At 39.0% G+C, this 23,709-nt stretch overlaps 1 protein-coding gene across 1 annotated transcript in view; it reads left to right on the top strand.

Annotated features, from left to right (window-relative positions):
- DARS1 (aspartyl-tRNA synthetase 1) overlaps positions 1 to 23,192 on the top strand; it is a 68,983-nt gene extending 45,791 nt beyond the window's left edge. The window contains exons 8-16 of the mRNA XM_034785732.1: positions 10,588 to 10,699; positions 12,575 to 12,709; positions 13,651 to 13,798; positions 14,997 to 15,143; positions 16,275 to 16,317; positions 18,120 to 18,200; positions 18,931 to 19,042; positions 20,268 to 20,339; positions 22,560 to 23,192. Coding sequence (XP_034641623.1) covers positions 10,588 to 10,699; positions 12,575 to 12,709; positions 13,651 to 13,798; positions 14,997 to 15,143; positions 16,275 to 16,317; positions 18,120 to 18,200; positions 18,931 to 19,042; positions 20,268 to 20,339; positions 22,560 to 22,651 — 942 coding nt within the window. The 3' untranslated portion in view covers positions 22,652 to 23,192. The remainder of the gene's footprint in view (positions 1 to 10,587; positions 10,700 to 12,574; positions 12,710 to 13,650; positions 13,799 to 14,996; positions 15,144 to 16,274; positions 16,318 to 18,119; positions 18,201 to 18,930; positions 19,043 to 20,267; positions 20,340 to 22,559) is intronic.
- The last annotated feature ends 517 nt before the right edge of the window (positions 23,193 to 23,709 follow it).

The following is a 23,709-nucleotide window of genomic DNA, read 5'->3' as shown; positions in this document are numbered from 1 at the left end:
GAGAAATTTTAAGATAAATGTTGTGAGAAAAATATCTTGACGGTCATATCGTAGTAAGGAATAGTCTCCTAAATTAAATGGCAAAAAAACATTCCTAGATGCAATTGAAAATACACTGAGCAGTAGAAAACATTGTGTAGAACAATTGTGCACTGGATAAATAGACTAAGATTACCACCTAGACCTTTTACATTTCAAATGATTGTTTGTTTTACATTTATGAAAGTCTAGGGATGAACATTTGGTTTTTAAGGTTCTTTTAAAGAGTGGATGGGGATGAAACATCTGATACGTAAGCAAAATGAATAGAAGTTCAGCCCAGGCTACTTAGGGAACAAAGATATGAGTGTGGGGGAAATTACTTTGGAGGATTAAGCGACTGTATCATCTAAGTAGGATTCTGCTAGGCCTTAATCTCAGATATGATCTAGTGACTATTAGAAAAATCTACAGCTGGGGGGGGATATCTTCAGGCCCAGGACTCTTTATAACCACTGCCTCTGCTCCTCCTCCTTTGGCTTCCCTTCATTCATGGGTCACACGTAATAAGAGAAAACTCAGTGAATCTGATGCTGACAATATCTCTTCTCTATGTTCAGCAAAAAGGAAGTTTAGGTTAACCAGGAGGTCAGGGTCTTTCTATTTAAAAAACAAAAGCCCTATGTGGCAGTTTCATACTTAAACCATTTGTCTAGTTCAGGAACAGAGGTTTGAAAGATTAGACAGCACAATTTAAAAAAAAAAAAAAAAAGTTGAGTTCCTTTCTGCTACCTTTGGTGGTCTGTCTGACATTCTGCACTCAGCATGCACATTATCCCATAAAGCACTGTCTCTTACAAATTAACAGGAAGTGCTGTGCAGGGCAAAATGGACTCTGCAACAGGACAGGTAGCAAAGGACCTTGATAACAGTAAACTTAGATACTATTTTTAAATTATGATCCTTGGCTTTCTGTAAATGTCAGCATTGCCACTTTTGTCATTTTAAAATTGTGGTGTGTATCAGGGAAGAAAATCATTTAAAAGCTTCAGGTTCTGGCATTGCTTTCTAAAATATACACTTTCATAGACAGCCATGAGCTGCTCTGAGCACTATAAATAAAATTCATTTGAGAGGCTAGTAGGAGGTGAATTGAGAAACAATATATCCCAGGTTGGACTGATACAAAAGGTATCAATTTTGTGTTACCATTATAGGATTCAAAATATTGAATCAACATTTGGTTCACTACTTCTGCCTTTTCATCCCACTACCTCTCTTGTATGCTTGCACTTAAATGTGCTATTCAGAGACATATGTGCCTTTTTGTTTTCATAAATATGATGGCCAAAACTGTTAAAACAAAAGGCCTATTGACAGAATATACCCCTATGTTCAGAAACTACACACTATTGTAATATGTACAAGATATGCTTTGTGAGGTATCATTTAAAAATTCATAAATTGTTGATCAATAATATCATGCCAAAATGTACATAGCAACATTGTATGTAAAGTTATGAACATATTTCCCAGATAAGTCTGCGGAGTGGCTAAATCAATTTCTCAGAGACAAAGGGCAAGCTGACACCTCAGCCAGGTGTCAACAAGGCTGATAGACCATTACCTGCTAAGTGGCCATTCTTTGGCAAGGAAGGGAGCAGGGACAAAAATCTACCTCTAGGCTCTTAGCAAAGAAATAGCGTGGTTTTCCTTTCTTTACTAGATTGCCTGTCGCCTTGCTCCCAGCTGAAAATGCTTCTCAAAGTGGGGGACAGAGTTATAAAAAGAAAGGGCAGACACGCTAAGACACCTTTTCTCTCTCTGGCACTGCACCAGAGTAGACAAAGGAAAATAGCTGTTGGACTTGGAGTGGGAGTGTGGGGTCCTGACCTGAAAGCTTGGTCAGTAATCTGCTGGAGCATGTGGTGAGGAAGTTTGCTTTGCAACTAAGAGTTTGTTAAGTAGATAGTAGTAAGCGTTTTATTTCTTATAACCATTTCCGAATTTTATGCCTCATTACTTATACTCAAAATCTCTCTCTTTGTAGTTAATAAACTTGTACTGTTTTATCTAATCCGGTGTATTTAAGTTGAACTGTCTGGGTAACTATTTAAGATAATAAGATGACATATTATTCCCTCAAAGAATAATGAACTAAATATATTTGTATGGTCCCAGAGTGGGCTGGGCAGTACAGGACATATGTTTCTGGGCAAAGATCCAGGACTGGGGGTGTGTTGGGGTCACCCTGCAGAATAATCAAGGCTGGTGAGAGCCAGGGTACAGCTGGCAGGCTCCAGTTACATGTAGACACTCAGGACATGGTTTGTATGCTGGAAGGCTGTTTGTGAGCAGCCCAGGTAGGAACTACTTAAGCAAGGCATTAGGCAGCCATGGTTTCAGGGCAGGAATAAGAGCCCCCCACTAGTCTGAATTGAGCCCCTGTATTTCACAGCTGTATGTCAAGAACGGTTAAATAAAAAGAGGAGTATAAATGGATGAAAGATAGATTCAGAGTTTTGCTTCCTGGAGTGTGTCTGTCTGGGGAATGGTAAATCAAATCAGGTTCACCATAGTTTAATGATGGACTAAATTCTGGAGTCCTTACTCAGGCGAAACTCCCATTAACTTCAACAGGAGTCTTGCCTGAACAAAACATTTGTCTCAAATCACGCAGAGCATTTAGCTTCTGCAGTTAGGTCTGATCACACACATCCAATGTACCCGTGCAGAACTGCATTAAGTCTGCTCCACAGAACCAATTACATTTTAGTGGGGTTTTTTTTGTTTTGTTTTGTTTTTTTCAGAGAAATGTACAGACATTAAGCCTGGAACCTGTAGTAAGATGTAAACATTAGAACAAATTATATGACAGTCCAAGTGTGCACTGATCTAAATACGGTTCGTTCAAAATATTCAATGGCTTCAAGCCTGACTTCAGTATATGATGCATTCAATTTCCTTATTGCAGAAAGTAGCTGTAAGTTTTCATGAAAGTGACTCTTAAACAGGAATGAGGAAGGAGATGTGTATTTTCTTTTATCCTAATGGAGATTATTGGGAGGGAAAGTGTAATATGGTCTCTGGCATTTTGAAAACAAAGTTCAAACTCACATTTTATTATTGCTACTATAAAATAACACTAACATTTGAATAAAACAGTTTTTCAAACCTTTTTTGGAGACTGAGACCAGATGCATTTTTAAAAGCACATTTTATTGCCTGTCAAGAACTTTAAATTGCAAACTTTATCTAGATGTTGAGAATGAGGAATTGCATTATTTCTCCCTTTTTAATTTTGCTGTTTAGTGATTCTTGTAATAGTTAAAAGTCAGTCAGTTATAGCTCGCAGAAAGCAGCAATAAATGCTTCAGAATTCCTTTTATGAATTGTTTTCTGCTTCTCTGTATATTTAAATGGGTATAGGTTGTAAAAAGCAAGATATAAAAATTAAACTTTTTTTAAAGTAATGAATAGTTTGGATTTGTCAAAATTCCTAATACATATATCAAGCAAAGGCCATTTCTGGTGTGGTGTTGCCGATTTTAAATGTATGCAGTACTACTTTTAAGTAACTGGTAGTTCTGACTACTTCACTAGTAATACAAAGAAACTGTTTTTTACCCGGATGAAAATATTTTTTCACACGTTAGAGTGACAAATGCTTTAAACTAATAATTCTGAGCCTGCAATAGGCACTGACTTTTCATTCACTGCAGAATAAATATAAAGAATGCTTACTCCTTTTGCACACCATTAAAAAAAATAAATAGTTTGGTTGGGCATAAACACCTCTTCAGCAATTGTTGGGATTCCCGCAGCTCCTCACCACCGGGGATGGGGCGGGGGGACCCTGCAACTCCCTGCCACCATGGGGGTCAGGGGGACCCCGGAACTCTGCGCCCCCATGGGTGGTGGGGGCCTTGGAGCTTTTAGCTACCCCACAGCTGCCCAGCCCCTTCTCATTTTATCATGGATATTGTTAGTAAAAGTCAGGGACAGGGCACAGGCTTCTGTGAATTTTTCTTTATTGCCTGTGACCTGTCCGTGACTTTTACTAACAATATCCATGACAAAATCTTAGCTTTACTCATAGTTCCTGTCTCTGCACCTTTGAGCTCAAATTGCAACTCTCTTATAACTCAGTCCTGCAAGGTGCTAAGTTCCATTGGAACAATTTTTCTCTGTCTAGGTATTTTGTATGGCTACAGTCACTCTATTATAGACAGCACCTTTTGACTGAAATGTGCTCCCTATATATTTACAAGCTTAATTGTATCTTTAAAATGTATCTTATTTTTAATTCTACTTCGTATTATTAAAATAGCCAAAAATGGGAAGAGATTATGACCAAGAAAGCATAGGATTCAAATAGTTAGCAGTATTTCTTCCATTGTTTGTGACAGAGGCCAGATGAGCTGGCGCATGAAACCAAAGCAGAAGACCTACTTGGAACATTAATATTGCAATGCGTATAACATATAAGTAGCATGTTTTTGTTTCAATTTTCCGTTTAATTCCATGGAGGAATCTTCACAGACTATGGAATGGACTCAGTCAATGCAATTTCCAGTATATCAGTGGAAGGTTTTGTGTTGTTGGAAAAATAATTGTGGTGGTGCAATTTTTTTAAAGGCAAAAATAAAAATAATTCACAGTGAGAGCTTGTCACTGTCTTTAATTTGGTCTTTTGTACTTACGTATTGTAGCACTTGGGTAACAGCATTACATACCACTGTAAAACCCCACAATACTAGATACATCAGCAGAGATAGTTAAGGATAGTGTGACAGCTTGAATTCCTTTCTTTAGCCAGTTCAGTTTAGATCTGTGTTGTCCTAAGGCTTATTTTACTGCAGTGAAAATGTTTAAATGAGAGAAGCGTTGCTTCATATTGACAGGGAATAATCTGTCACATCTTCAGTTCAGGACTGGCTGGCTCAGGAAACTGGTAATAGGATACAAAGCTTTTCAGTTCTAGGTCAGCAGTTTGAATTTGTTTTACATTGGTAGTGATGGCTCTTTAGCAGCCTGTGTGAAATGAGTTGGTGGCCTGTCTAATTCCTGCTGAATAGGTTTCCACATCACAATGGACTTTAAATAGGTACCCTTGTTGGCAGTCTCCACAGAGAAGCCAATGATTGAATGAGCATTGAAAATCAACTACCATCTCACCTTTGGAGGTGGTCCTATCAGGTCAGCATTGAGGCACTTCGGAGAGGGTTGCATTGTCACTGCTTGTGCTGTACCCATTATGTAACTAAATAAAAGCATCAATCTCCAGGCCTGTCAATCTGACAACTTTCACAAATACTTTTTTTTTTTTTTTTTTTTTTTTTTATTAAGAGAACTTAGTATTGTATGTGGGGTTAAGAAGCCATGGTCTTTGCTCTGCAGTCTTGCTAAAGTGATAGAAGAGGAATTCTTGGGGAAACTCCTAATAAAAGAGAATGGTTAGATCTCAGCTGGCTGTATTACTGTGTACAGCTTTAGGCTGCAGAACAAATAATTGCTTTCAGATTGGGAAGGAAGAGGTATAGCAAAATCCCATTTATTTTTCTTTCTTTTTTCATGATTTTGTAGCCCAGGAATTCTCTCTCTCATAGAATTAGTAGTAGTCCATCAAACATATGTGTGACAGACCCAGACCAGTGGGGTACAGGAGTCTGGTAGAGGGCAAATATACTGGTCACTGGATGAGTAGTTTTCTGTTCCCTGAGTGACCAGAGAAGGGGCTGCACTAGAGTAATCAGGAACCTGCTAGAACCAGTTAAGGCAGGCAGGCTAATTAGGACACCTGGAGCCAATTAAGAAGAAGCTGCTAGAATCTATTGAGGCAGGCTAATCAGGGCACCTGGGTTTTAAAAGGAGCTCACTTCAGTTTGTGGGTGGGTGTGAGGAGCCGGGAGCAAGAGGCGCAAGGAGCTGAGAGTGAGAGGGTGTGCTGCTGGAGGACTGAGGAGCACAAGCGTTCTCAGACACCAGGAGGAAGGTCCTGTGGTGAGAATAAGGAAGGTGTTTGGAGGAGGCTATGGGGAAGTAGCCCAGGGAGTTGTAGCTGTCATGCAGCAGTTACAGGAGGCAGTATAGACAGCTGCAGTCCACAGGGCCCTGGGCTGGAACCTGGAGTAGAGGGCGGGCCTGGGTTCCCCCCAAACCTCCCAATTGACCTAGACTGTGGGTTCTTCCAGAGGGGAAGGTCTCTGGGTTGTTCTCCAACCCACATGGTGAATCTCTGAGGCAAGAAAATCCGCCAATAAGCACAGGACCCACCAAGATAGAGGAGGAACTTCGCCACATATGGAAGAGGCATTACACTGCTCTACAGCCAAAATGCTTCTGACATAAATGTAGTCTTTACTAATTCTGGGTCACTGAGAACGAAAATGATGCTTAAAATTGTTGATTGGCTCTAGTTTTCAAGATATGCTATTGGGTCAGTATATACGACCCTTGACTTGGGAATGGTGGAGGATAAGTGAGTTATAAAGGGAAGGGAATCTCAATTTAAACCAGAAATGACTAAAATACATCTTTGACTGGATCTATGAATAAATCTGACTGGGTTTGGACAGTACTTGCTTTTTAGGCAAAACAATAACTGATGCAATCTGAAGCTGGTATTGCGTCATACATGATATGAATTGTATCATGTTATTCCTAGAAGTCATGGATGATGCAATCATAACGAAGCTTACATCACTCTGCTGAGCAAATTGCCCTATATCAGCTCTAGAAATCATAGTGTCGTGCTCTCTTATTTGTCAGTGTTTGATTTTGCAAAGGGACACATTTCTCTTTAGCCAAAGTGAGCAGAGATGCCTCGTACTTGTGTGAACAGTGCAGATAACTTCTGCTATGTTTGTGGTGAAGTGACTTTTGCATCGCAAAAGCGCAGTATAACCACTATGGTTAAGAAAGCCTATCACCTTTATTTTGGCTGCAAAATTGGAGATCAGGACAAGAGGTGGGCCCCACACATATGCTGCAACACTTATGCAACAAATCTTCACCAGTGGTTGAACAGGAAACGGAAATCTATGCCTTTTGCAGTGCCAATGATTTGGAGAGAGCCAACAGATCATACCAGCAATTGTTACTTCTGCATGGTGCCTCCAGTTGGGAAAGGTGTGTCAAAGAAGAAAAAGTAGACTGCATTATCCAAACATTCTATCAGCTATACACCCAGTACCCCACGGAGAATGACTGCTGGTTCTGATGCACCTGAATCATTCTCACTTGAGTCAGACGAGGAAGAGGATGAAACTTCTGGTCCTGAACCATCAATGTCACAGGACCCACATTTTCTCCCATCCTCCTCCTCTGAACCACACCTCATAACACAAGGTGAACTGAATGACCTTGTCAGGGGTTTGGAACTACCCAAGAGTAAGGCAGAGCTGTTGGGCTCCAGACTACAGCAGTGGAATCTCCTGGCAGGTGATGTTAGGGTTTCCATGTTCTGTGACCGTCAAAAGGATCTTGTCCCATTCTTCTTCATGGAAGGTGATCTTGTAGCCTGCAACAACATCAATGGTGTGATGGCAGCCCTCAACATCATTCACGATCCAGATGAGTGGAGACTGTTCAATGATTCATCGAAGACGAGTCTTAAAGCTGTTTTACTGCATAATGGCAATGTTTTGCCATCAATTCCAGTTGGTCATGCAGTCCATATGAAGGAAACCTATGACAACATGAAACAACTTTTGAGGTGCGTAAACTATGACCAATATCAGTGGCAGCTTTGTGGCGATTTGAAGGTTGTTGCTCTCTTGCTTGGTCTGCAGACTGGATACACAAAGTACTGCTGTTTTCTCTGCGAATGGGATAGTCGTGCAAGAGATTCCCACCACATCAAGAAAGATTTGCCACTCCGACAGTCATTGGAGCCTGGGAGGAAGTGTTCAGCATCCACCACTTGTTGAATCAAGGAAGATTTTGTTACCACCCTTACACATCAAGCTGGGTCTGACGAAGAACTTTGTCAAGGCCATTGACAAAACACAATCAGCTTTCAAGTACCTCCGTGGAAAATTTCCAAGGTTATGTGAAGCTAAGATAAAGGAAGGTGTCTTTGTTGGTCCTCAGATTCGTGAACTTCTTCGAGATGACGCATTTGACCATGCACTGCGTGGCAAGGAAAAGACGGCATGGAAAGCCTTCCAGTTAGTGGCAATAAATTTTCTCGGAAACAACAAGGCAGACAACTACAGGTTGTTGGTGGAAAACCTCCTCAAGGCATACAAAAGCCTTGGTTGCAACATGTCACTAAAGATACATTTTTTGCAGTCTCCTCATCTAGATTTTTTTCCACCGATCTGCGGAGCAGTGAGCGACGAGCACGGCGAGCGATTTCACCAGGACATTGCAACAATGGAGAAACGCTATCAGGGCAAATGGAGCCCATCAATGCTTGCAGACTATTGCTAGACAGTGACAAGAGATGTTCCATTTAATGAATACAAGAGACAAGCCAAGAAGCGCCGGGTAGACACTGAATAGGACTAAACTATGTACATAATAGTGTTTTGCCTTCTATTTCATAATACATTTTATTTATATAACCCTTTTGCTGATTTTTAAAGTGTTACATAAACAGGACAGGTGAAATATTATCATGTAAAGCAACCATAAACACATGAAAAGACCTAGGTTTACAATTTATGATTAAAACTCTACTATCTACACAATATACATAGACATAAAATGTAAAAACTTAAATATCTTAGAAACAATAGCCAATCAGTTGTTTTAATTGTCATATTTGAATTCAGCACATCAAAATACATAATAAATAGCACATTTTATCTCTGAAGCAGACGACTTCTCAAAAATTGTAGACCAGTGGTGTTATTCTGCCACCTAAAAGGAATACTCTAGGAACTTGCCTCTGTGAGCATTTTGATGGTGGCATATCTTATAGTGGCATATATCGCCTTCCTAATCAGATATAAGGCACTGACAATTTAGGTCCCAAATTTGATGCCTTGGATGGTCGTCATCTGGTGGACAATATCTTCCAACTTTTCAGTATTAAATTGCAAAATAGAAAAATATCCCTCTGGATCATTCCCATGGTCTGGATGCAGCACTCTATACTGCAATGCCTAAGCCCATAAGGCTTGGGGTCAATTTGTTGTCTTGGCATCTGTGCCTGCCTCTTGGAGTGAGTATATTTTGGAAACTGAGCAGGGCAGGGGTTGAAAAAAGGTAGAGGGGACTCCTTTCTTAACTGGTGTTCAAAACCTTAGTTTCCGCATTCTGAAAGCATTGGGAGCACATTTGTGGTTAAGACATCAATCTGTGAAAACTCCAGCAACTATGAAGAGAGTCTCACTCACTCATACACCAAAATATGTAATCAGACTGATAATTTAGAGTTTATTGGCATTTTATTACCAGGCCACAATATTTTATACCTTTCTGTTTTGCTTTTTCAGTTGAGTGAAATTTTCATCTTCCGATGGAGATGAGACTAGGTTTGTTTCCAAGTAATTCAGTACCCTGTCTGTCTAAACTTGGATGATTGTGATTTTGTTTTGATTGGTTTATGGGTATATGTGGTTTGGTGGCATGTCATGTGAAAAACCACAAGAGTCTCTGACCGAACTAAAAAGTCAAATACATTACAGAAAGAAGAAGTAAACAGTGCTATGACGCAGATCATTTTTTTTTTTTTTAAGAATGTTAGCTCTTGCAAGCAACTGAAAGATCTGATATATTTATATACAGCTGTAGATTACTAACTGTCAGGTTTCATGCTGTATCGCCATGAAATCAGGTGTGGGTTCAGTGTTGACGTATTGAAATATTTTTCAGTATTGACTTACTTTTTTCACACCAAAGCTCCAAAAAGTGTTAAAGGAATATTTAATGCACTTAGATGTACAAGTGGGTTAACTGTTGCGCACATGAAAAGCAATATTCTTATAATTGTTTTTTTTTTTAAGTTTTCACTTTAAAAGGTGATTTACATTTTGCAGCAAACATGTGAAAGACTGAACAAAAGTCAGTTTACTTGACCAGTTTTTGTGGGAAATTTTAAATGCTTTTATGTCTCATTTTAGCGGGGGGGGGGGGGGGGTGGTTATGTCTATAGATACTCCAAAGGCCCTGTATTTCAGTGGTCTCTTTAACAGGACTAAACCGATTTTTCTCCCTTATGTGTTTTACCAAGGTCATTGTTTTTATCTTGTATTCATTTAAAGCTAATTCATTAAATATTTCTGCATCTGTTTTGGTTCAGTGTAATGAAAGCTTTTTAATAGATTTAGCTTTTACAGTGTTATCGTACTGGAGAAGAATGATGTATCTCACAACTCAATGGTTCTTTAAGAGGGTGTAAAATTCACACTAGTGCATTCTTGTAACTGAATGCACTGTAAAGTGAAGTAAAAGGATTTCACTTGTTACCTTTGCTGTTGCTATTTTCAGGGAATCAGTAATTCTCAGTTCAGACTGCTCTCTTTTCAGGCCGCTGGGAATATGGGATAATAAGCACACCTGAGAGTGCTTAAACATTCTCATGGTCATGACAAAAGTAATGAAGTTCAACAAGTAAAACTAATTCAGGATTCATTTATTTTATTTCCTTTCTTATAGACCTGTACTAGTCAAGCTGTCTTCCACCTTCAGTCTGGTATCTGTCAGCTCTTTCGAGAAACTCTCATTCGCAGGGGGTTTGTGGAAATTCAGACTCCCAAAATCATCTCAGGTACGGTGTGGTTTAATGTGGTATGGCATTTACTTAGCACAGCGATACTGGATTGATATTTGAGGGGCTGAAAAATGATTTTTTTTTTTTCTTTTTAACAAGCAATAAACTACTATCTTTTAAGTTTAGAATAGCATCTCCTAGAAAGAAAAAACGGTGTTCTGTTGTTCTCCTATCCTTAGATGTTAGTAGTTGGCTCACTGCTTGCACCTTTTAGGGTTAGTACTCCTGACAAGAGAGGATTATTATTATTACCTGACTTGCAGTTTCTCCTGGGCATGTAAAGATTCTGTTAAGTTAAACAAAGACTGAACTCTTGAACTTGAACACTCTTGAATGTTGGGTACCACCAATCTAAAATCCGATGCACTTAACTTAAATGCAGCTTCCCCACAGAAGAGCCTTCTCTCACTTGATACTGAACATAAGATCATTCCGTGGTAGAAAATATTGCAAGTTGTCACATCGATAGAGAGCAAAATAAGGTTATTTGAAGCTGCTAGCATAGCTTTGCATGGAAGCATGGCCTAATGGCTAACACACATGACTAGGAGTTGGGAAATGTAGATTCTGTTCCTGGCTCTGCCACTGATTTGCTGTGTGACTTTGAGCAAGTCAGTTAATGGTTCAGTGCCTCACTTCTCCCATCTGTAAATTGGAGATGGTATGTGCCTGCCAGGGGTATGGCGAGGCATCAGTAATGTTGCTAAGGTGTATGGCAATTCTCTAATGGAAGGTGCTATATCAGGGCGAAGTATTAGTGGTGGTGTTCTTTCTTTGGATATGCCTTACTCAGACCTCTTTCTTAGAAGTGTAATTCTCCTTTTATTTTATGAAACCAGTTGTCAGCTGAGACTGTAACGGCAGCCTTTTATAATCTAATATATGTAAGCAATTGTCTTACTACAGAAAATCTCACAAACGCATCAGTTCACCTCCTTCATGTTAGATGTCTCTGTGTTATAAAGATAAGAAATGATGCTGTAGTACAAATGGCTCACAAGGCTCTTTGCATATGACCCTCCAGGAAGTGTGCCATTCTTACTGTGTTGCATACCAATAGTGCAAACATCGTATTTGTTTCAGTGAGATTATGTTTATGCAAAATCATTGAGTAAAGTAGGTACAGTCTATGCTAATTTTCATATTTAAATATCCTAGCTGTTTCAGTCTTCAAGATTTCAAAAGTTGTTGGTTCATGCTCAAGAATAAGTACGTTACCGTATTTACTTAAATTAAGCCATTTCTACTGAGTGTGCAAAAACAGCTGCTGAAAATCTGAGATCTTTGGGGGTAGGGTATTTGTGTTGCAACTCAAATGGCATAACAATTTTTGCACATGAATTTGAGGAGAGAGGGTATTGGTAAAAGAGAGAAGCCCATCTTTGTGGAAAAGAGGATAATCTTTCAGTACTTACATAGTACTCTCTCATCTTCAAAACTCTTTAAGAACATTAGCTAACGATTCCTCACAACATCTTTTGTTACCTAGATAAGAAAGTATCATTCTCATTTTATAGACATAGAAACAGAACAGTAAAGTGACTCACCTGAAGGCACAGAAGGGAGTGAGTTTCAGTTGTGGTATTAGAATGCAGGAGTTCTTGGCTCCTTATGACTTTGCACTCAAGTGTGCGTGCTCTCATGCTCTTAGGATAACTTTTTATGCCCAGCATGTTACACCCCTAAACTGAGTAAAGGATTTAGACATACAGTTACCATTGAAATTAATGGTTGCTCTATGTATATTCCCCTAATTGGCTTTGAAATATCTCATCCTAAGCTTTACATGAACCCAAACGTACTTGAATAGATCAACCTCGGGTTTTGTAAGTTTTTTTATATTTTAATTGCTGTAAACATTTGCTTTTTCAGCTCCCAGTGAAGGAGGAGCCAATGTGTTTACTGTATCCTACTTCAAAAGCAGTGCCTACCTGGCTCAGTCTCCACAACTGTACAAGCAGATGTGTATTTGTGCTGACTTTGAAAAGGTTTTCTGCATTGGACCAGGTCAGAATAACTTTGTTTTATCAGTTTTTCATGCTGCAGTGATGGCTTAGAGCAAGCCTGTGACAAATGAGATGATGTGCACACGCTGAAAGTTTGAATCCTTTCGCTTCTTCTCTACATACTGAACAAAAGTTTCAAGGAAGGGCTACTAATTGGACTGACATAATGACCATGTTTAAGGGGTAAGCTGGTGGAATAAAAGTGCAATGCTCAAGTCAGGCGCGCTGATAGAAAGCACTGGTGTTCTCTAGCCGATGTTGCCATGTAATATTCCAGGCTCTTGGATGAAAAAGAGTGAGGACTGGAATGGAAGTTAATGATTCAGTGATGAGCTAAAACAAGCTAGCAAAGCGTCTACTAACTCTGTGATGCCAGAAGCTGCTGATTCTTGATGAACATGCTTTACTTGTCCAATACCAAGCAGTTAAAAATATGCTTATTTACATTCTTTAAATTTATTTTAATTCCTAAAATGCACCCATGCTGTGTTGTATGTCTACAGACAACTTCATTTAAACAACACCCCCAATGTAAATTGGATTGAGAGCAAAGAACCCTAATCCTTAATTTCCAATCTCCCTTTCCTCAAAAGCTTTTGGAAAATAGAAATAGCGTCCGCTGAGCACTAACATATATCTTTGTCAGAACTGTAAAAGTGGGACATTTAAAGCTGGTAACTAGTGATTTATTTCTAAATTGGCAGAACAACTTCTAAAGTAAGAGAACTAAAGGTACCAAATAAGTCTTGCTCATTAGCAAAATTAAGCTCAGGGGATAGCCCATCTCTACAGGACCAGTTGTGTGTGGTTTTAGGTAAGAGGAATTGTCATGCTCACATACAGTAATGCATGATGTGATTGAGTTATTTTTTGTAAATCAAATATTGTAGTCATTTCCTTTAGGATACAAGGTCATTTAGAATTTGTACTCTAATTTTACAGTGTTTAGAGCGGAGGACTCCAATACACACAGACACCTAACTGAGTTTGTTGGTCTGGATATTGAAATGGCTTTTAATTACCACTATCATGAAGTGGTTGATGAGATTGCGGATACCTTAGTACAGATATTCAAGGGACTTCAAGAAAGGTAAATAGAGCGTTTTTCAGTCCGTGGACAGCTTCATCTGCTTGAGATCTCTAGGGTCCTTGCAGGAAAGTAGTGGGCGCTCCATCCTCACTTTATCCAATAACTGCTAGGAACCTAATTTATACCGAGAGAGCTTCAGAATTAAGGCTCTTATTCTGCTTGACTTTCCCTGTGCATCTTAGATTTTGGAACTCACTGAAGAAATGATCTTTTTCTACCCGGGGCTGTAATTCCTAGGGTATGACAGAGTGCATTAAGAAAACTCACTGTTCTTCTGTTGGAATGGCCTCCTAACAGAAATGATCTGTCCTCAAATTTAAATGTCCTTACTCTTGTGCACATACAAACTCTTTGTCCTTATTTTGATATTGAGCTGTATATTTGCTCTTACAGAAATTTTGTTAGAATCCTATTTATTGTAGTAGTCAGCATTATCTGCTACAAAAGCCAACAACAACAGTATTTTCCATTTTTTGCCACATACCTCACGTGACAAATCTAGTGCAAGTTCTGGGAGGAAATCTAACATCCATTTACAAATTATACAGTATCTTGCTGCCATAAACACAGATCCTATTACCCGACCAAAGGAAATCTGTGTTTTTATGATGTTTGATTTATGTAATACACCTCTACCTCTATATAACGCTGTCCTTGGGGAGCCAAAAAAATCTTACCGTGTTATAGGTGAGACCACGTTATATCGAACTTGCTTTGATCCACTGGAGTGCACAGCCCCGCCCCCCCCGGAGCACTGCTTTACCGCGTTATATCTGAATTCGTGTTATATCAGGTCGCGTTATATCGGGGTAGAGGTGTACTTAATTTCAAAGGAGTAGAGCTAGTAAAGAGGGTTGTTTTTTTGTTTTGTTTTTAAGAGCAATGATTGAGGAATAATCTGGTCAGTCAGTTACTTCTTGAGAGAGGAATGAAGCAGCAAGAGTAGTGTTAAAATATTTAACTTTTGTAATATTTTAAATAGGGATTGCATTATCTTGGATAACATTCAGTTTTGACTAGATAGAACTCTCCCAGAAACTGCTTCAAATTAGTTTGTGTGTTGCAAGAGTAACCTCTTGTGGCAAAAATATGCACTGCAATTGTAAGCTTATTGTTGGACTGCAAATGAAATACTTCTCCTCTCTGCCCCACTGCCGCCCTCCCCCCTCTCTCCCCCCCCTCCCCCCAATGTATACAGGTTTCAAACTGAAATTCTGACAGTGAACAGACAGTTTCCTTGTGAACCATTCAAGTTTTTGGAGCCAACTCTGAGGTTGGAGTACCGTGAAGCTCTGGCTATGCTCAGGGAAGCTGGAGTAGAGATGGGGGATGAAGATGATCTAAGGTACATACATATTGTTGGAATGTAGTACAATCTTGTAAAAGTGGTCTAGCACTGCCTGTTGTTAAGGTGTCAATTTTGCATTGTGTGACCAAAGAGCATGAGAACACATCACAAGTTTTGAAATGAAGAATAAACTAGACCATATCTGTTGAAAAATTGAAGTGACTGGATATGAAATTTTTTTTTCCCCACTGTAGATTTTATACCTTAGAAAGCCCAACACGAAACAAACTAAAAGTACAAAGAGGGCAGAACTCCTTTTAAGAGTAAAACATTTGTCTGCCTAGCAGTGGCAGGAATCTGTGTGAGCATGATTTTAGTTCAAAAACTCTACAGTCAAAAATCTTGCTTATTGATCAGCCCTTCTACCATGGAAATTTGCTGTACATTTTTTCCTCTTTAACATTGGTCCTGATCTAATTCCCATTGATATCGGTGGAAGTTGATAAAGGCCCTGTGGGTTCACAACAGCTTCCAAGTACATTTACCACATTAAAACATTTCTGCTCTTTTGCATATGTACAACAACATAGAGGTGCGTGTGTTACTCTACAGGTAAATAAAAATCAGGGCTTTGGAGCTGTGCTCCGGCTCTGCTCCAGGCAAAAACGTGCAGCTCCACTGTTCCGCGCTCCAGCTCTGGGCTCCACTCCAAAGCCCTGAAAAAATAACAGATCTCTGCCCCCAAAAGGTTGCCGTCTAAGGGGACAATATTGCAAAATGCTTATTTCCATATCTAACTGGTATCATTTTACACCCATTTTACACAAGTGTCAATGATTATGCAAGGCAGTGGGGAATCAGGTCCATAATCTTTCACTAGTAAAAATAGTGTGAGAAGAACTGGCAAGGTAATAGCAAGCACATATGTAGATATCAGTTAATTCAGGGGGGTTATATTTCTGCAAAGTGGGATGTTTTAGGACACTACCGCACTTCATTTAAGAACACAAAGAAATGTGATTAATGTTTTTAAAATTCTGAGTTGTAGGATCTAAAAATATTCAGGAACTATTTGTATGTTTTCCAAAGGAGGGTGTGGGGGAACCCATCAGATATAAATCTGTTAAATTCTTTGAGGTGTATGTCTGGTAAAGGTCTTATTCTGATGGTGAGAATATTTCTTTTCAGCACACCTAATGAAAAACTTCTGGGTCGTCTGGTGAAAGAGAAGGTAACAGTCACTTCAGAATAAATTACTCTTTATTAAAACTGAAGCTTAATCTCCACATAGAAAACTAGAGAGAAATGTCTGTTTTATACAAAACAGCTTTTTGCATCTCTAATGCAGGCTGTTCTCTGAACAAGCCAGAGTCATTTGGGCAGCATTCTATGATTGGCATAAGACTTTCTCAATGATTGTTCTAGATCAGTGGTCCCCAAACTTTTGAGGGTTGTGCCCCCACTTACCCATGTCTGTGCCCCTTGGGGCTGGGAGCGGGGCCACAGGTCTGGATGGGGGGAGGGTGAATGTGGACAGATCCTTTCATGGACTGAGAACTGGTTAAAAGACTGGGAACAAAGGATAGGGAAAAAATGGTAAATTTTCAGAATGGACAGGGGTAACTAGTGGTGTTCCCCAAGGGTCAGTCCTAGGACCAATCCTATTCAACTTATTCATAAATGATCTGGAGAAAGGGGTAAACAGTGAGGTGGCAAAGTTTGCAGATGATACTAAACTGCTCAAGATAGTTAAGACCAAAGCAGACTGTGAAGAACTTCAAAAAGATCTCACAAAACTAAGTGATTGGGCAACAAAATGGCAAATGAAATTTAATGTGGATAAATGTAAAGTAATGCACATTGGAAAAAATAACCCCAACTATACATACAATATGATGGGGGGCTAATTAGCTACAACTAATCAGGAAAGAGATCTTGGAGTCATTGTGAATAGTTCTCTGAAGACGTCCATGTAGTGTGCAGCGGCAGTCAAAAAACACAAACAGGATGTTAGGAATCATTAAAAAAGGGATAGAGAATAAGACAGAGAATATCTTATTGCCCTTGTATAAATCCATGGTACGCCCACGTCTTGAATACTGCGTACAGATGTGGTCTCCTCATCTCAAAAAAGATATACTGGTATTAGAAAAGGTTGAGAGAAGGGCAACTAAAATGATTAGGGGTTTGGAACGGGTCCCATATGAGGAAAGATTAGAGGCTAGGGCTTTTCAGCTTGGAAAAGAAGAGACTAAGGGGAGATATGATAGAGGTATATAAAATCATGAATAGTGTGGAGAAAGTGAATAAGGAAAAGTTATTTACTTGTTCTCATAATGTAAGAATTAGGGGCCACCAAATGAAATTGATGGGCAGCAGGTTTAAAGCAAATAAAAGGAAGTTCTTCATCACACAGCGCACAGTCAACCTGTGGAACTCCTTGCCTGAGGAGGTTGTGAAGGCTAGGATTAAAACAAGGTTTAAAAGAGAGCTAGATAAATTCATGGGAGTTAAATCCATTAATGGCTTAGCCAAGATGAGTAAGGAATGGTGTCCCTAGCCTGTTTGTCAGAGGGTGATGATGGATGGCAGGAGAGAGATCACTTGATCATTACCTGTTAGGTTCACTCCCTCTGGGACACCTGGCATTGGTCACTGTCGGTAGACAGGATACTGCGCTGGATGGATCTTTGGTCTGACCCAGTATGGCCATTCTTATGTTCTTGTGTTTTAGGACAAGGAATTTTATATTCAAGAATGCTAGAGCTCATAACAAATGCAGTGTCCAAAAAGCTAGTATAGATACTACAGTAGTGCCCCTATTTAACTGTTGTTTTTCAAGCTAAGTTATAGGTGAAATCAACTGTTTCTCCTTTTTTAAAATTGTGCAAAAGTTAATAAAAAAAGGTATTAAACTAACAGACCTTTTGTTTAGATTTAAAAGAATCTTTGATTGTTGCTTCCTCTATGTAACCCTCACCTCACCCCATTTGATCTAGTATTAACTTTATTAAAATATTTGTTCTCTTACAGTACGATACAGACTTCTATATTCTTGACAAATATCCTCTGGCTGTGAGGCCTTTCTATACAATGCCGGACCCAGGAAATCCTGTAAGTAAAGTTGTGTAGTGTTGTCAGTGTAAAAAAGCAAAGTTTTAATCTAGCTATGAAAACCTAATTTGACAAAGCACAGCTGAGTTAAAAACTTTTTCTTATGTGATCTGCAGTCCCAATAAGATTTGTTGTTCACATTGGTATTAAGAATAAACCAATATCTGATAGGCCATACCCTGTATTACAGTTACATTTACTGGTAAAAATCTGCCAGAAAGAAAAACAAACAGAGCTGTAAATATTAGAAACCCATAGAAGAAAACTTCCCAGCAGAGGCCTTGTCTGTCAGAGTACTGCTGTTTCTGTAGTCACTAATGCATGGAGAGCAAAACTAGTCTTACAGGGGAATAAAAGCTCTAGCAGAAGCCATGCTTTCTTTAGTTTTTGTATGGAGTCCTCTAATTGTTGCCAGAATGGGCTCTGCATTTTTACATCTACATTTGCTGAAACTCCAAATACAAATGATGTGATTCTGCAAAGAGGGAGGTGGCAGAATTCAGGTTCACAAATCAGTCTGTCTGAATGTGATGACAGGAAGCAGAACTGAGTTTACTGATTCTGATGCAGCCCACAGTACTTCACACCGTCAGCTAGCTGCATCAAGTATCATAGGTGAAGTTACTGAAAAGCGCATTTTGTCTGGTTGCAGTCTGAGCAGGTGTCAGTGGGAAACACACCCTTCTCTCCAACTTCAATCACTAATGAAATGCAAACTTTTCCTTTCCAGAAAAACTCCAACTCCTATGATATGTTCATGAGAGGGGAAGAGATTTTATCTGGGGCTCAGAGAATTCACGATCCTCAGCTGCTGACAGAAAGAGCCCAGCATCATGGTGTTGGTAATAAAATGTTTAAACTTTGAAAGATTATAAATTGTGAGATAGAATTTGTTTTTTCATATGACTTCCAAAATTTGTGCAAAGCATTGGTAATGAGGGAGAGAACAGTTCAAAATTGAAGCATGAAATGAAAACCTTTTTTTCTCTGTCTATTTCTGTCTTTAGTTTTAGGTATGACAGTTATACTTCCTTGTCTGAATCATTTGCACAAAGGGCGTTCTGAATGATTTTCTATACCTTTAAAGGAAGATTTTGGGACAGTTTGATACCATAATCTGGGGCACTATTGCAATAGTAATACTGGCTCTTGCATAACATTAACTAATTTCTTTCTAATGTAACCATTTTTAATCCATTATAGAGTTAATCCTTAAGAAAAACCTATAAACTATTTTCTAAGGGCCATAGAGAGTACAGGAAGTAGGAAGACTTTTTGCAGCAACAGACAGGGCATTCTTATCAGAGCAAGTCCTACCCTGGCGTGGTTCTGGTATACTACTTCCAGTGCAACTCCTCACTGCTGCTGACCCTTGGGTTTTGAACCAGTAAGAGGGGAAATGGGTCATGTAGGGAATGTCTATCAGTGGAACTGGGGAGGGAATCTGCGTGGATGCAACCTGGATAATAGAGGGAGACAGAAGGGAAGTGAGTGGAAAACAGAAGTGAATCAGCAGAGGTGAGGTGAGTATGGAGTCGGGATACTTTGTGAAGGGTAGCAAGTAGGGTGGCAGTGCATCCATCTTGGGAGTTAAGGAACAGCAGCTGGGAGAGCTCTCTTGCTGGTGGCTGTGAGGAGACAGAGAAGCTGAAGAGAGTACACTGAGCTTCAGCTTCTCAGAATAGTGTTCCAGCATGAATGTTCCACTATATTTCTCAGCTCTGTAAGGGTTAAGATCACCATGATGTACAGTAGAGGCCTAGCTGCTATTCCACTATAAAAGGCATTCCCCAAGTAAATCACATCAGGGGACTTCATGGAGTTTCATTGATTATAAATTAAAGAGAATATTCCATATAAAGTCATAGCTTCTAGACAGTGCTTCATTATTTACATCTGTTTGATGGCTACAGACCGACATCTGGTTTCATGGCTTCATTGCCCCAATTTTTGTTTTGTAGAATCATTATGGACACACCCAAGAATTTAGTCTGTGGGCTTCTTTGAGTATATTAGTAAGATGAGACATTAGCTCTGCATGAAAATAAAAATTATTTTCTTCTCTAGACTTGGAGAAAATAAAGGCTTACATTGATTCCTTCCGTTTTGGTGCACCTCCACATGCAGGTGGTGGGATAGGTAATGTATCTGCCTTGATTTTATTTTTTGCTAGGTTCCAGTCCACGTTTAACATCAGATGGTCAGTCTCAAGTAACTTTATTTATGATTACAGTAATCAATCAAGTGTTCAGAATAAAATTCAAAAAGTTAACCTGGGTGTATGATGTGGCCTTGCTGAGCAACACTGTAAGTTCCTTACCTAAGAATGTTTAAGGAAAGAAGCTTAAATTGTGAGCATTAGTAATTTCTTAAAATGGAAAATATTGAGGGAACAATCTGCCAAGGTTCAGAGACACAGAGCACAAGAATAAATCACTTGTTAGTCACATTGATCATTCTGATTCTCAGCTTTAATTAAAAAAAATACTCTACTTCGTATGATTCATTATAACTGACTTAAAGTGAATAAAGATAGTGGAGGCTCTAGGCTGCTCACTGCTTTTGATTAAACCATTCTGAAGTCAGGAGAAACCAGTGATTGCTTTTATTTTATTCATGGTGAAGTTACCCAGCTGAATCTCATTGATCAGCTACTTGTTCAGCAAAGATATTGAGGTTTAGAGGTTTCCTATGTATGAGCATTTTAAATATTAAAGTGAACAAAAATGAGAGAATTTTTCAAAGTGTATAGCATTACATTTTAAAATGCATTTTAAGCACAGCAATTTGCAATTGCACACACTGGTCTCAGCAGCAAAATGTAACCTATTCATGCATTTTGAAATAGAGTTCTATATGTGTCCTAAACACAGTAAGTGCCCGAAACCAATGCTCTTTGTTTCGGTCTCTTTGCTCCGGTGTCGTCTTATCTTTGTAAAATGAATTTAGAAAATTCTAAACAAATTTTCAGAACAATTTCTAAATCAGATATATTCTTCAGTAATTAGATTTATAAGAAATTGTAAGCAACCCATTGCAGAGAGGGCTTTATGTCTGATGCAAGTATTAGTGAGCTGGAAAGGCAGCCTGAACAGTGAAGTAGCAACATTTGCTGATATCCTGACCAACCTAAAATTGTCTCTAGAGAAGACTGTGAGGAACTTCTGAGGGACCTAACAAAGCTAAGTGAATGGGGAGCATCATGGCACATAAAATTCAGCGTTTATAAATTGGAAGGAATAATAATTTCAGGTTTCAGAGTAGCAGCCGTGTTAGTCTGTATCCGCAAAAAGAACCGGAATACTTGTGGCACCTTAGAGACTAACAAATTTATTAGAGCATAAGCTTTCGTGGACTATAGCCCACTTCTTCGGATGCATACAGAGTGGAATAAATATTGAGGAGATATATATACACACATACAGAGAGCATAAACAGGTGGGAGTTGTCTTATCAACTCTGAGAGGCCAATTAAGTAAGAGAAAAAAAACGTTTGAAGTGATAATCAAGATAGCCCAGTACAGACAGTTTGATAAGAACTGTGAGAATACTTACAAGGGGAGATAGATTCAATGTTTGTAATGGCTCAGCCATTCCCAGTCCTTATTCAATCCTTTGTTGATTGTGTCTAGTTTGCATATCAATTCCAGCTCAGCAGTCTCTCGTTGGAGTCTGTTTTTGAAGTTTTTCTGTTGTAATATAGCCACCCGCAGGTCTGTCATTGAATGACCAGACAGGTTAAAGTGATAAATAAAAGATGATAATTTCAGTTACATCCAGTAGTAGGTATTAGTTCTAAATTACCTGTAACTACTATGGGATAAGGAAGAAACTTCCCTGAAGCATAGGTTATTCCATAATTGTCTACTAAAATTTCTGACACTTTGCCCTGAAATATTTGGTACTAGACATGGTCAGAAACTGCTCGGATGTGTACTGGCATCTACTGTGTTCTTAAGACAGCACTCCTGGCTCCCTTATTTTTTCTCTCCTCTCCACCTTTATTATTATTCTTATTAATTGTAGCACCCAGAGGCTCCCAATGAAGTTGGGGCCCCATTTTGCCCTTTAGTGCTCACCTACTTAGTGCGCATAGCCCAATCCAGGCACACAATAACTAATTTTATGAGGCAGCGTAACACATGGCAGAATGTCTGTGGTGTTGGGAAACTTTCATTTTTTCTGGTGCTAGTTCCATTTTGTAGTCAATTACGCTGATATCTGAGAGCAGTTGTATGCCCTGTTGTGTGGTGGTCCTTACTCTGATGTATATAAAGCTTGCTAGAATTGTTAACTGTGTGTTCATGTTGTCAAGAGTTAGAAACTAATGACTGACTAGACTGGATTTAATTTTTGCAGGGTTGGAAAGAGTAACTATGCTCTATCTGGGACTGAGCAATGTTCGTCAAACCTCCATGTTCCCTCGGGATCCCAAACGACTAACTCCTTAAGACGTTGGTGTGAAAGTTTTCTCCAGTCCCCTGCTATTGATCAGCCTATACCCTGACTGCTTGTAATATGCACTAAAATAAGGAAGTCAAATCTACTGAAGTGCCACAACAATAATATTTTGAATCCTTCATTACTATCTGTTTAAAGGGAAGTATTTTAATAAATCTGGAATCTTTGCAATAGGTGTGCGTACATTTTTTATGTAATGTCATACTTACGTTCAGTTAATGTTATACTAGTGCATTACTTAGCAAGTTTCTAAACACTTCAGTTTTAATAAACTGTGCAATAAAGACTACAAAAATACGAATTTTTAACTTACAGCAACAAGATTGTATATCTTGTAGTACAGTATTTGATCAAAGCTTAAACAATAACTGTAGATGATGGTAACCTAAAAAGCAGGCGGAAAGTAGCAAGTTGCTAACTAATTTACCTGATAAATGGAGTATTGTGAAAAGCAGATGAAAAGTTGAACTTTCTTAAGTGTTCATACTAAATTGTAAAAATAGACTGCAATAAAACTCAAAGTAAATTATCTATTCGTATCTGGTTTTTTTTCCTTTGGGTTCATATAAAATAATGCTGAGCATACAGAAGTTTGGAAAGAGATGCTACAAACACCTGAAGTTTAATTGGTTTTTTTTTTTTCTTTTTGTGTATAACTCCTTCAGAAAGTAATATAAAGACAATGGTACCACTCTTAGTTTTAAGATTTTGTGTGTGTATTACCCATTTATGTGGTGGGAACCTGCCCCGCCCCTGTCAGGAAGGGGTTAAAGAACTACTCTGGAAGCAGAGCTAGTTCACAGAACTCCCTAAACCCACAGAGCAGGGACTACTGACTAGAAAAGCTGTTTAAGATTCTCTGCTGCCTGGACCCTCTGGATAAGTAGATAGACCTTGTTTATTTTCTTCTTCTCCTTAGAGCCCAGGAAGCTCAGCCTGATAAGGGGTTAGAAACCCAGCCCCGACAACTGACCCCATTGCCTTGCAAGGAGAGTGGGGCAAAGCTGGACTTTTTGTGGGTTACAGAATTGTTCAATTTTTCCTTTCT

Source organism: Trachemys scripta, chromosome 11, assembly GCF_013100865.1.
Source record: "Trachemys scripta elegans isolate TJP31775 chromosome 11, CAS_Tse_1.0, whole genome shotgun sequence".
In the NCBI taxonomy this organism is placed as follows: Eukaryota; Metazoa; Chordata; order Testudines; family Emydidae; genus Trachemys; species Trachemys scripta.
This window is presented reverse-complemented; position numbering and strand designations above follow the sequence as displayed.